Source organism: Plecotus auritus, assembly GCF_963455305.1.
Source record: "Plecotus auritus genome assembly, chromosome: 10".
Taxonomy (NCBI): domain Eukaryota; kingdom Metazoa; phylum Chordata; class Mammalia; order Chiroptera; family Vespertilionidae; genus Plecotus; species Plecotus auritus.
The window spans coordinates 12,303,386-12,316,725 of record NC_137785.1 but is presented as its reverse complement, the minus strand read 5'-3'; the positions used below and the strand labels follow the sequence as shown (position 1 = coordinate 12,316,725).

Genomic DNA, 13,340 nt, shown 5'->3' with positions numbered 1-13,340 from the left:
CCAGTGAGCTGTGTCAGACTTCTTTTTTTAAAAAAATATATATATTTTATTGATTTTACAGAGAGGAAGGGAGAGGGATAGAGTTAGAAACAATGATCAGCTGCTTCCTGCACACCGCCCCCCTCACTGGGGATGTGCCCGCAACCAAGGCACACGCCCCGACCAGAATCCAACCTGGGACCCTTCAGTCCACAGGCCGACGCTCTTTCCACTGAGCCAAACCGGTCAGGGCCGTGTCAGACTTCTGAGCCCAGAGCTGCCAGAGAATAGACCTGCATTGCTTTGAGCCCCTCCGTTTGGAGTAATGTATTCATTTATCAGTGCCCGTTCCTAAGAATGAAGCTCGGCCATTAGGCATAAAGCAAGGTCAGCTACTATACATATAAAAGGAATAAAAGCTTTGGGGTGTCATGCTGAAGGAGAAAATCCTAAACTGCCCTGGGGGACTTCTTGCCTCTTCATTTTGCATTTCATTTTCCAAGTGGAGCAGTTTCTTTTCTTTTTTTAAATATGTTTTTACTGATTTCCTCTTGACCCACTCACTAGCCTGCCAACGTTAGAGAGAGGAAAGAGAGGGAGAGAGAGAGAATCATCAATGATGAGAAAGAATCGTTGATCGGCTGCCTCCTGCACGCCCCACACTGGGGATCGAGCCCGAAACCTGGGCAAGTTCCCTTGACTGGAATTGAACCCGGGACCCTTCAGTCTGCAGGCCGATGCTCTATCCACTGAGCCAAACTGGCTAGGGCTGTTTTCCATTTTTCAAAGGACACTCAGTCACTACAGAACAGAATTACAGGATCTGTCCCATTTGTGATTTCTTTTTAATTTATTCATTTATTGAGAGAGAGAGAGAGAGAGAGAGAGAGAGAGAGAGAGAGAGAGAGAGACTGATTTGTTGTTCCACTTGTTTATAAGGGGATCGTGGGAAGAGGGGAACTAAGGAATTCTGGTGACGAGCCGTTTCCCACTTCAGCTCTCGGGGGTTTTGATATTCTCTTTCCTGTGTGTCAGTGTCTGGCGCTTTTTTCTCTCTGTGGGTTTCCTCGCTGATGCCTGGGGACAGGATGCTGGACGCCTTGTCTGCCTTGGCATCTGCTACCCTCCTGTGGTTGAGGCTGGCCAAAAGGAGAACTGAAACTGCCTCTGCTTGTAGCAAGCGTAACTACAAAACGATTAATATATTAGACTCTAAGTTTTGTTAGGATGTTCTTATTTTCCATTCTTGGTGGTTAATTAAATGTGTTTTTTAAAAATATATTTTTACTGATTTCAGAGAGGAAGGGAGCGGGAGAGAGATATAGAAACATCAATGTTGAGAGAGAATCATTGATTGGCTGCACGCCCCCTACTGGAGATCAAGCCCACATCCCAGGCATGTGCCCTTGACAGGAATCGAACCCGGGACCCTTCAGTCTGCAGGCCGACGCTCTACCCACTGAGCCAAAGCGGCCAGGGCGTGTGAGGTGGCTTTTTTATATCCTATACCCTGTTATATAATTTCTTCGTACCACCCTTTTTTTGCCTATAAAAACTTTCCACTTTTACAACCTTCTTTTTAGTTGCTGGATGGGATGCTCCCTTATTCATGAATCGCTTAATAAAGCCAATTAGATCTTCAAACTTAGTCGGTTGGATTTTGTTTGTTTTGTGTGTGTATGTGTGTGTGTAGGTTGTTGTTAATCCTCACCTAAGGATATTTTTCCATTGATTTTTAGAGAGTGTGGGAAGGGGGAGAGACAGAGGAAAACATCGATTGGTTGCCTCCTGCACGCACCTGCAGGCTATGCGCTATCCACTGAGCCGAACCAGCTAGGGCTGAATTTTGTTTATTAACAAGGTATATATTAATATTAGACAACATAAGCTTTAAGGTAGAATTGCATTAATAGAAATGAAGAGACATTTCATTAAAAAATGTATATTGGCCCTAACCGGTTTGGCTCAGTGGATAGAGTCGGCCTGCAGACTCAAGGGTCCCAGGTTCAATTTCTGGTCAAGGGCATGTACCTTGGCTGTGGGCACATCCCCAGTAGGGAGTGTGCAGGAGGCAGCTGATCGATGTTTCTCTCTCATCCATGTTTCTAACTCTCTATCCCTCTCCCTTCCTCTCTGTAAAAAAATCAATAAAAATATTTTTTAAAAAATGTATATTGGTTTGATATGATTCAAATCCACTTGTTCATGACAAAAATCAAGTCTTTAAGAATAAGATTGCTTCCCCTAGCTGGTTTGGCTCAGTTAGAGCTTCGGCCTGAGGACTGAAGGGCCCCAGGTTTGATTCTGGTCAAGGGCACGTGCCTGGGTTGCGAGCTCTATCTCCAGTAGAGGGCGTGCACGAGGCAGCTGATTAATGATTCTCTCTCATCACTGATGTTTCTCTCTCCCTCTCCCTTCCTCTCTGAAATCAATAAAAATATTTTTTAAAAAATAAAAGAATAAGGTTGCTTTGCTATCAAAGCCAAGTAAGGTGTGTCATCTGTTGTCCCTGATGAAATCTGAGCAGCTCCGTTGCTAAGCGACTTCGCTGCATTCTTATCAAATAAAATCCGTGGAGAAGCAACCACGCCCACCATGCATTTAGGCTACAAAGACCGAAAGTTGGGGAGGACAGAGTGCTGCTGGGGCAGGAGACAGTGAGGGTCTGCGGCTGGGAGGCAGGGAAGACCCGGGCACGCCCAGCGCCTGGAAGCACCCGAGGGCCTGCGATATGCAAATCTGCTGGGGGCGGGGTCAGGCCCTGAGCTCCCAGAGGTCAGGTCCGGAGGGAGGGCAGGGGTGCGGTCCCGGGGGACCCCTTCCTGCGTGGCTCCTCCTCCTCCCCGTAACCCCTAACCTGACCATCTGGATGAAGGGGGTGGAGAGCAGGTACGCAATGCCTGGGCGGGACGCCCCTCGGTCCCGGATCCCTCCGGGGCGGGGGAGGGGCGTTTGTATTGGTTTTTTATTCAATTCTTCTGGTTTGTTCGGTTCCAGGGCTCTAGTTCGCCGCTCCGCAACCCTCCGGCACCTGAAGGAGCTCGTGCGCGGCGCCAGGAGCCAGTGCTGCGGGATGGTGAGTGCGCCTGCCGCGCGGCGGATCCAGCCCGGGGCGGGGCGGGGCAGGGGCAGCCGGGAGCCGGGAGCCGGGTCTGCCCAAGCCGAGGGGGACCCGAGCGAGGCCGGGAGCGGCCCACGTGCTGCGCCTGAATCCCCCTCGCCTTGGGGCGGAGCGGGGGTGCAACAACCTTGCAAAACGCCCTTGACCCTGGAGACCCCGAGGGCAGCGGCCGCGGGGCAGTGCGGTTGGAATCCAAACACGTGCTCGAGCGTTGGAGTCGGTGAGAGGAGGCCGAGCTGGGAGACTCCCGCCGGCGGAAAGGGCTGCCTGCGCTCTTCCAGAGAAAGGGCTTCGTGGTTTGCGTTTGGCCCGATGGGCACGTTCTTCCTTCGGGTGAACTGAGACTCCCGCGGAGGGCGTTTGTAAAAGGACACGTTGAGCGCAGGAGGTCGCCGGGGAGGAAACCGGGGCCGCAGCTGCACTGCGTGGAGGTTGCGCTGCACAGGAACCCGCCTGATCCAGGGAGGGTTGGGGTCATTCGCTGCGGGAAAGGCTCCATTTAAACGAAGCCGCCGCCGCTTAGATAGGCGCATGCTGAGCCGTTGGCGGTTGGCCGAGGGTTTATCATCCCTTCTGGCTGTTTCCTTGGAAACCACAAACTCAAGATAGCTGTGGAATGCCGCCCGCTTATCTGAAACCCTGCTTCTCTAGGCCCGGGACTTAGATGCCCCAGGCAAGTGTGGGATGCCCCTTTCTTGCTGATATGATGGCAAACAGCCACGTTTTACTAAACTAGAATTTTTATTATATATAGATAGATATTTCAGCGAGGAAGGGAGAGAGAGAAACATCAGTGATGAGAAAGAACTGTTGATCGGCTGCCTCCTGCACGCCCCCTACTGAGGACCCAGCCCAAACCCCGCCGGCAGATGCTCTATCCACTGAGCCAAACTTTCTAGGGCAGGAGGATAGGATTTTTAGAGTACAAGGTTTCTCAGTGAGTTAAAACGGTAAGAGAGAGAGAAAATGAACCATTTTTGACTTTGCAGCCCATGTCATCCAAGTCTGACATTTCCACCTGAGAGACTGCAGGGTAAACCTAGATTCTCTGCCTTAATGTCTAATTTTGCCGCCAAGCATTTGATCGCTTTACTTGAGTGTCACATTTCTTTTTCTTTTCTTTTTAATCCATTGATCTTCACAGAGAGGAAGGGAGAGGGATAGAGAGCTAGAAACATCGATGAGAGAGAAACATCGATCAGCTGCCTCCTGCACACCTCCCACTGGGATGTGCCCTCAACCAAGGTACATGCCCTTGACCGGAATTGAACTCGGGACCCTTCAGTCCGCAGGCCGACGCTCTATCCACTGAGCCAAACCGGTTAGGGCTTGAGTGTCACATTTCTCTCTGTTTTGTGGACAAAAAATATATATTTTTTAAAAAATGAAACTCATCAGATGAGTCATAAATCAATGAAGTTATTTAATTGTAAACTATCTTGTGTAATAATTTCTTTTTAAATATATAACAGATCATTGTGTTTCATTTTTAATGATTTTAGAGAAACTGATTTGTTCTTTGTTAAAAAAATATATTTTATTGATTTTTTTACAGAGAGGAAGGGAGAGGGAGAGAGAGTTAGAAACATTGATGAGAGAGAAACATCGATCAGCTGCCTCCCGCACACCTCCCACTGGGGATGTGCCCGCAACCAAGTTACGTGCCCTTGACCGGAATCGAACCTGGGACCCTTCAGTCCGCAGGCCGACACTCTATCCACTGAGCCAAACTGGTCAGGGCGATTTGTTCTACTTATTGATGCATTCATTGGTTGCTTCTGGTATGTGCCCTGACCGGGGATCGAGCTGACCACCTTGGCATGTCGGGAGGATGCTGTAACCAACTGAGCTACCCGGCCAGGGCAAGATCAAGATGTTTTAAAAAATGGAGATGAGCCCTAGCCGGTTTGGCTCAGTGGATGGAGCGTCAGTCTGCAGACTGAAAGGTCTCGGGTTCGATTCCAGTCAAGGGCACATGCCTGGGTTGCAGGCTCCATCCCCAAAAGAGGGCGTGTAGGAGGCAGCCGATCAGTGATTCTCTCTCAGAGTTGATGTTTCTATCTCTCTCTCCCTCTCCCTTCCTCTCTGAAATCAATAAATATATATATATTTAAATGGAGATGATTAGGGCAAACCTGGAAATCCTTCCTCCATCCTGCCTTACAGTAATTACACCCTGGCTGGCCACCCGGGAATAACCATTTTTCTAGGTCCTTGGAGCTTTTCAAGGCCCCTCATTAATGAAAATGAGCTCCTCGTATGCTCTTCTGCAGCGAATATAAGGGGTTGTTGTCATAGATATTTTTTTATAAAACAACTAGAGGCTCAGTGCACAAAATTCATGCACTCTGGGGGCGGGGGGTCCCTCAGCCCGGCCTACACCCTCTTGCAGTCCAGGGGTCCCTTGGGGGATGTCCGACGGCTGCCACCACTGTTGCGCTCGCCAGCCATGAGCCCAGCTTCTGGCTGAGTGGTAATGCCCCTGTGGGAGCGCACTGACCACCAGGGGGCAGCTCCTGCATTGAGCGTCTGCCCCCTGGTGGTCAGTGCATGTCATAGAGACCGGTTGTTCTGCCGTTCAGCTCATTTGCATATTAGCCTTTTATTATATAGGACTAGGAGCCCAACGTGCGATTCGAAATCATGCAGCGCTGCCCACCCTCGAGTCGCTGGTCCAGCCCTGCCTCGCTCCCCGGGCCCCACAGCAGCCGCAGCCGCTGCCAGTCCGGCCCTGCCTCCCTCTCCGGCCCTTGAAGCAGCCGCGGCTGCTGCTGATCAGGCCCTCCCCCGTGCAGGCGCACAGAGGCCCCTGTCACACTGCCCCCGATGCTGCGTACACAACCTCCTCCTGTCCGGTCGACCCGTTATGGCGTTCCAGTTAATTAGCATATTTCCCTATTTTATATACATATAGATTACTTTATTGATTTCCTTTTTAAAATATATTTTTATTTATTTCAGAGAGGAAGGGAAAGGGAGAGAGCGATAGAAACATCCATGATGAGAGAGAATCACTGATCGGCTGCCTCCTGCACACCCCCCACTGGGTGTGGACCCCACAACCCGGGCCTGTGCCCTGACTGGAAATCAGACCTTGACCTCCTGTTCCTAGGTCAACGCTCAACCACTGAGCCACGCCGGGTGGGCTCTACATCCTCTTAACACCGTCTAGGATGGTTTCTTTGCCTTGCGGAACTTGGAGGCACCTCAGACACCCATTTGGTATTTCCTGCTCCTGGACCAGCCGTTTCTCTTTGCTTCCTGCTTCTTCATTCTCCTAACCATCTTCTCTTCTCAGGAGCGGTGGGGGACTGTATAAGCATCTACTTCAGCCAAACGGATGACGTGCCGGGGGAGCGAGATCTCGAGCGCTCCCCTCCGAGCCGTTTTCTTGGCAGAGACGGGCCGCGTGCTGATGCTCATCGTCTCCCAGGAAACTGCCTTTCTTTTTAACTTTTTAAGTTTCCCATTTGAATTGCTCTCCTTAGACTGGAAATCTTGCTTCCTAACATGAACAGAACCCCGTTGCCCGATCCCGTGGTGAGGATGGGATGTTAGTGGGAGGCAGTGACGATAGCACGTCCGGTAGTAAAGCCACGTGGCGAGCGGGGTGATGCCCTTTCTTGTTGCCCAATAGAATCTCACACGCGGAGGTAGTGGGGGCCCCGGAAGTGACTCTACCCCAGTGGTTAACCTGCCACCTTGGTACGTGGGGGGAGAGGGGGAAAGAAGGGGCAAAAGAAGGTTTACAGTGGTTTATATGGAAAAATAGTGCAATAATCCTATATAATAAAAGCCTAATCTGTTCAACCAATCAAAGCGTAATATGCTAATGATAAGCTAGGCCCACTCAACTGCTCACTATGATGTGCACTGACCACCAGGGGGAAGAGTCAACCAGTCGACCAATCGCTATGACATGCACCGACCACCAGGGGCAGACGCTTAACGCAGGAGCTGCCCCCTGGTGGTCAGTATGCTCCCACGGGGGAGCGCCGCTCAGCCAAAAGCCAGGCTCACGGCCGGCGAGCACAGCGGTGGTGGCGGGAGTCTCTCCTGTCTCTGCAGCAGCACTAAAGATGTCTGACTGCCGATATTTTTTTAACATATTTTTATTGATTTCAGAGAGGAAGGGATAGGGAGAGAGAGAGATAGAAACATCAGTGATGAGAAGGAATCATTGATTGGCTGCCTCCTGCACGTTGGACCGAGCTGCAACCTAGGCACGTGCCCTTGACCAGAATCGAACCTGGGACCCTTCGGTCCACAGGCCCACACTCTATCCATTGAGCCAAACTGGCTAGGGCAATAAAAATACTTTTTTTTAAATAATAATTTTTTGGTCAATACCTGTTTTCAAACTGGTGACCTTCCGGTTCACGCACTGCTGATAACTTGAAGCAGTGGAATCACTAACATCAAGAATCATTTCGTTTGGCATCTGTGCGCCCTCAGTTCGTCAACTGCTGCCAATTCTGTGCCGTAAACTTTTTCTTTGATGTACCCCCATTAAAAAGCCTAGTGGATAAATGATCCTTGTTTAAAGCTGAGTCTGGCTTCACCCATTATTTCAAATCAGCGAAACCTGAAAAGGAGGGAAAATTGAGTGAGTCATCAGCTGCTAAAGTGTGTACACACACTTTACATAATTACAGAGGCAGTGTGTGTACTGTGTGTGTACTGCAACTGCATCTTCAGACTTCCAGTAGCATTTTAGGATGAATTTCCTTTGCGCCAAGCTTAGTCTGGCTGAAAGGAAAGAAACCTCCATTGAGCTACCAGCTGCTAGAGTGTGCGTACCTGTTTTGGGACACCCTGTGTACAACAGCCGGTCCTTGCATTCCTTGGCTTGTAGACACATCTCTCCAGTCTCCACTTCCGATGTCATGTGACGCCTTCCCTCTGTGGGTCTGTCCAGATTTCCTCTTCCCAGGAGCCCACCCTACTCCTGTGTGACCTCATCTTAATTCCTTTGCATCTGCAAAGGGCCCATTTGCAAATCAGTTCACATTCAAGGGCCTGGGGGTTAGGATTGCAATGTATCTTTGGGAGGGGACACAGTTCAACTTGTAAGGGCACCCCAATGAGCCCCAAAGGGTGTTTACTTTCAGGACGCGGTGACCTTCAAGGATGTGGCATTGAACTTCACCAAGGAGGAGTGGACCCTGCTGGCCCCGGAGCAGAGGGACCTCTACCGAGATGTGATGCTGGAGAACATCCGGAACCTGGCCTCCGTGGGTAAGGGGCCCCTCCCTGCGCCCGGAGGGGAGGCAGGCCCTCCCGTGTTCCGGAGGCAGCTGAAATGGGGCCCGGCTTGATAGGGTCCAGAGACACGGCTGCTGCTGGTAGACCAGGGTCTCCCCCGTGGAACTGGAAATCTTGTCAGCAGTGATCAGGTGGCCTCCGGCCGGAGACTGTGCTCTGCATTCTCAGTCCTTGTCTTCTTTTTTTTTTTTTTAATATATTTTATTGATTTTTTTTACAGAGAGGAAGGGAGAGGGATAGAAAGTTAGAAACATCGATGAGAGAGAAACATGGATGAGAGAGAAACATCAATCAGCTGCCTCCTGCACAGTCCCCACTGGGTATGTGCCCGCAACCAAGGTACATGCCCTTGACCGGAATCGAACCCGGGACCCTTGAGTCTGCAGGCTGACACTCTATCCACTGAGCCAAACCGGTTAGGGCAGTCCTTGTCTTCTTGTAGGAAAGAATTCAAACAAGAGATAAATAGCAGCAAAAGCCGGTGAGAATTTATTTGCGGAAAAGGAATGCACCCAGAGAGAGTCTGAGTGTGGAAACTCAGCCAGCCGAAAGCAAACCTAGGGGCCCACTGACCGGGAATCGAACCTGAGACTCTTCTGTTCACAGGCAATGCTCTAACCACTGAGCAACACCAGCCAGGGCTGAAATCAATTTTTTTTAAAGCGTATTAGCCTGGCTGATGTGGCTCAGTGGTTGAGAGTTGTCAGCCCATGAACTAGGAGGTCGTGGTTCAATTCCCAGTCAGGGCACACGTCTGGGTTTTGAGCTGAATCCCCAGGAGGGGGTGTGCAGGAGGCAGCCGATCGATGTTTCTCTCATAGATGTTTCTGTCTCTCTATCCCTCTCTCTACCTCTCTCTAAAGTCAATAAAAATAACTTTAAAGCTTATTAAAAAAGGAAGGAAGCCCACACGACCACTTACCTGTTTTACCCTCTCCCGCCCATCTTTACTTTCAACAAAGAACTGAACTTCTGTGCACTGTATTTCAGGTGAGGTGATTCGACAGAAAACCAAAGACTCAGCCTCTCAGCAGGACATTCTTGCTAAAAACACATTTTGTGAAGCCAACAGAGTGTGTTTGACAAGCAACAATCCCACTTCAGGAGGAGGCTTGGAAGGCCACCAAGCAGAGGAGCCACACAGGCGGAGGGGGCAGAAAGGGAGGCCCGTGGCGGTTGCCCAAGAGGAAGACTGCTGTCTGGTTCAAGTCTGTGGAACGAGGGAGAACCCTGAACCCAGCTCAAAGCTTGTGCCTTCACAGGGAGATTCCACAAGAAAACACACCCCCCAAAATATTTTGAATCCAAATTGTGTCTTAAGGAGTAATCACAAAACCTCTGAAAACAGCAAGGACGATAGAGGGTTGTGGCAGAGCATTCGGTCAGCTCCAAGTGTGAGAACTCCAACAGAGTGGCAATCAGTCACATGGGTCAAGAACTGCAATAATGTGCTTCGTGCACCTGATAAAAAATTTCTGGGAGTAAATGTCTATGAATGGGGCCCATTGGGGAAAGTCTTCCTGAAAGACTGTGTCCTTAGGGCACATGAGACTCACGTTAAAGAGCAAGTTTACAGGTCCAATGAGTGTGAAAACATCGTCCGGAGGAGCTTGATGCCTGCCGTGCAGGTGCAATCTTGTACAGCGCCGACAAAGAACAAGAATAATCAAAGTGGGCAAACCTCCGCCCACGCTCCAAATGCCAGGTCACACAGGAGTACGCGGAATGGAGAGAAAAACTATAAATGTCAAGACTGTGGGAAATCCTATGCTTATCACTCATTCTTTATGAAACACATGAGCATTCACACAGGAGAGAAACCCTATGAGTGTAAGGAATGTGGGCAAGCCTTTCGATATTCCCTACACCTCAATAAACATTTATACAGACACATTGCGGAGAAGTCCCATAAGTGTAAGGAATGTGGGAGAGCCTTCCATAAGTCCTGGAATCTTACCATACATACAAGGATTCACACTGGAGAGAAGCCCTATAAGTGTACAGAATGTGGACAAAGCTACACGAATAACTCATCACTTAAAAGCCATCTGAAGAAGCACAGCTAAGAGAGGCCCTCAGAAGGAGAGGGATGTGGAGAAAGCTTTGCTTTTCTCAAAATCCTGAATGAGTGGGGAGGACATATTGGAAGGGAGCTCAATAAGTTAACGGACAGGGGAAAGTCTTCCGTTAACTCTTGCATCTTACAGAAATGGGGAATTTCACACTGGAAAGAAAGCCTGTGAAGATAAGATCTGTGGAAAGCTTTAAACCTTCATCCTTTTTCCCCCCAATTGTTGACACTATTACAGATGGCTCCCATTTTCTCCCCTTTGCTCCCCTCTACCCAGTCCCTTCGCTCCCTCCCCCCACAGCCTTCACCACATTGTTGCCTGTATTCATGGGCTATGCCCATATACATAAATGTTCTTTGGCTAATCTCTTCCAGTGCCCCCACCCCCCATCCCCTCTGGAGATCTGTCCGTCTGTCCCTATTTTGTTTGCTGGTTTATTTTGTTCATCTGCTTCCACATATAAGAGATCACACAATATTTGTCTTTCTCTGACTGGCTTATTTCACTTAACGTAATCATCTCCAAGTTCCTACAAGCTGTCATAAAAAGTAAGATTTCCTTCCTTTTTTACAGCTGCATAGTATTCCACTGAGTAAATGTACCAGAGCTTTTTATCCACTCACCTACTGATGAGCACTTGGGCTATTTGCAGATCTTGGCTATTGCAAATAATGCTGCAATGGACATAGGGGTGCATGCATTCTTTTGAATTAGCGTTTCAGGTTTTTTGGATATATTCCCACAAGTGGATTCACTGAGTCATAAAGCAGTTCCATTTTTAATTTTTTGAGAAAACTCCGTACTGTTATCTGCAGTGGCTGCACCAATCTGCTTTCCCATCAACAGTGCACGAGGGTTCCCTTTTCTCCACATCCTCGCCAGCACTTGTTTGTTGATTTATTGATGATAGTCATTCTGATATCTCATTGTGGTTTTAATTTGCATTTATCTGATGATTAGTGATGCTGAACATCTTTTCACATGTCTATTGGCCATCTGTATGTCCTCTTTGGAGAGGTGCCTATTCACATTCTTTGCCCATTTTTTAATTGTGTGTGTGTGTGTGTGTGTGTGTGTGTGTGTGTTGGTGGTGTTGTATATAAGTTCTTTATAAGTTTTGGATATTAACCCCTTATCAGATGTATCATTGGTGAATATGTTCTCCCATTCAGTGGGTTGTTTTTCCATTCAGTGTGGTGGCGGGGGGAGGGTGTCAGTCTTTTTTCATTTTGTTGATGGTTTCCTTTGTTGCTCTTTCAATTTTTTAAAGATTGGGAAATGAACCCTGGCCGGGTAGCTCAGTTGGTTAGAGCATCGTCCCGATACGCCAAGGTTTAGGTTCGATCCTCAGTCAGGGCACATACAGGAATCAACCAATGAATGCATGAATCAGCGGAACAACAAATGGATATTTCACTCTGTCCCTCTCTCTCTCTCTAAAATCAGTAAACATTGAAAAACACTAAATAGTTCACTTATTTTAATAATAATAATAAAATAAAGATTGGGAAATGTGACTACCAAAAGCGTATGAAAATGTACACACAGTTAAAAGTCAATAAGGTGGTGGCCACACCCCCACCATCCATGTCTACACACGTTTATCATGAAATGCCAGGCAGTTCTTTCTGGTCCTTACAGGTGATGCCCCCTGACCCCCAAGAGGAAGCCACTGTCTTACATTTTAGATTATCCGTTCCCTTGCTCATCTTTGTATTCACCGTCTGTGCTTAAATCCCCGAATATCGTATTTTCTGTTTTGGCTGATATTTCTGTATCTTGCTTCATTCAGAGAAAGAAAGATGAACCCAGGGGGTGCAGGTGTTACTTGTTCTTTTTCGCTGCCCTGTGGGTTTTTAAGTTCACGTAAGAGAGCCTTGTGTAGCTCACTGCAGACACTGCTGCTCGAAGTGCCTTTGCATTGAGTGGGTCTCCTGATGGAATCTGTCGAAGTGGAATCGTTGGATTGTGCGATCCACATATGACCCATACAAGAGTATTTTGCACAAACGAGGATTGTATGATCCCATTTATAAGGAATTTTCAGGAAAAAGCACATCTTCAGAGACAGTCTGAAGACAGCAGAACCCGCTCACAGCGGGACACGGGCGCCACCTGGCGTCGGATTGCTGTAGGCCAGCGCGAAATGTTTGCTTAAGGACAAAGGGAGTTACTCCCCGAGGTGAAGGGTCAGTTATCTGGAAATCAGTGTACGAAGCTGGGAGCCCTCGACCAGTGGCTTCCAAACTTTCCTGAGGAACATCCAGAAATCATTTCACATCAACAACATAGTTTCGTGAAATACCACCCTGTCCTGCATCATGCTTTTTTATTCTATTTCTATTTCTAAATGCCGGCTAGATTTCTGAGTCTCCACTGAGAAGACAAGATGGTGTTTCCACTGTCCTAGATCATCCCTGCTCACAACTGACCATGGAAAAAGGGTTGGTGCCCAGACCACGCCCCCGGTGATATTTCTCAGGATTTACTGCCAGCTCTGATTTCCGAAAGAGGAACTGAGCTCAGAGAGGTGAAGACACTCATCGAAGGCCACACAGCTTGCGTGTCGCAGTGCCAGTGTCAGCCTCCTTCCTGGGGAAATCACGAAATACTCCAGGTTTTACTTCTATTGAGTATAATTTAATTCAGCCTTTTCTCCATTTTTAAAAATATATTTTATTGATATTTTACAGAGAGGAAGGGAGAGGGATAGAGAGAAACATGGATGAGAGAGAAACATCGATCAGCTGCCTCCTGCACACCTCCCACTGGGGATGTGCCTGCAACCAAGGTACGTGCCCGTGATCAGAATCAAACCCGGGACCCTTCAGTCTTCAGGCTGATGCTCTATCCACTGAGCCAAACCAGTTTCAGCCTTTTCTCCATTTTTGCCAATAAGATTG

General features: G+C 48.5%; 1 protein-coding gene across 1 annotated transcript; it reads left to right on the top strand.

Annotated features, from left to right (window-relative positions):
- Positions 1 to 8,134: 8,134 nt before the first annotated feature.
- ZNF114 (zinc finger protein 114) lies at positions 8,135 to 10,951 on the top strand. Its single transcript, XM_080644176.1, has 2 exons — positions 8,135 to 8,338; positions 9,356 to 10,951. The coding sequence occupies exons 1-2, from the start codon at positions 8,305 to 8,307 to the stop codon at positions 10,429 to 10,431; spliced, it is 1,110 nt and encodes a 369-aa protein (XP_080500302.1). The 5' UTR covers positions 8,135 to 8,304; the 3' UTR covers positions 10,432 to 10,951.
- The last annotated feature ends 2,389 nt before the right edge of the window (positions 10,952 to 13,340 follow it).

What these genes read in the sequence shown, in the direction of transcription:
- ZNF114 (XM_080644176.1), top strand. Translation starts at nt 8,305, where the DNA reads ATGCTGGAGAACATCCGGAACCTGGCCTCCGTGG. An exon ending in CCGGAACCTGGCCTCCGTGG is followed by an intron (nt 8,339 to 9,355) that starts GTAAGGGGCCCC and finishes ACTGTATTTCAG; the next exon opens with GTGAGGTGATTCGACAGAAA.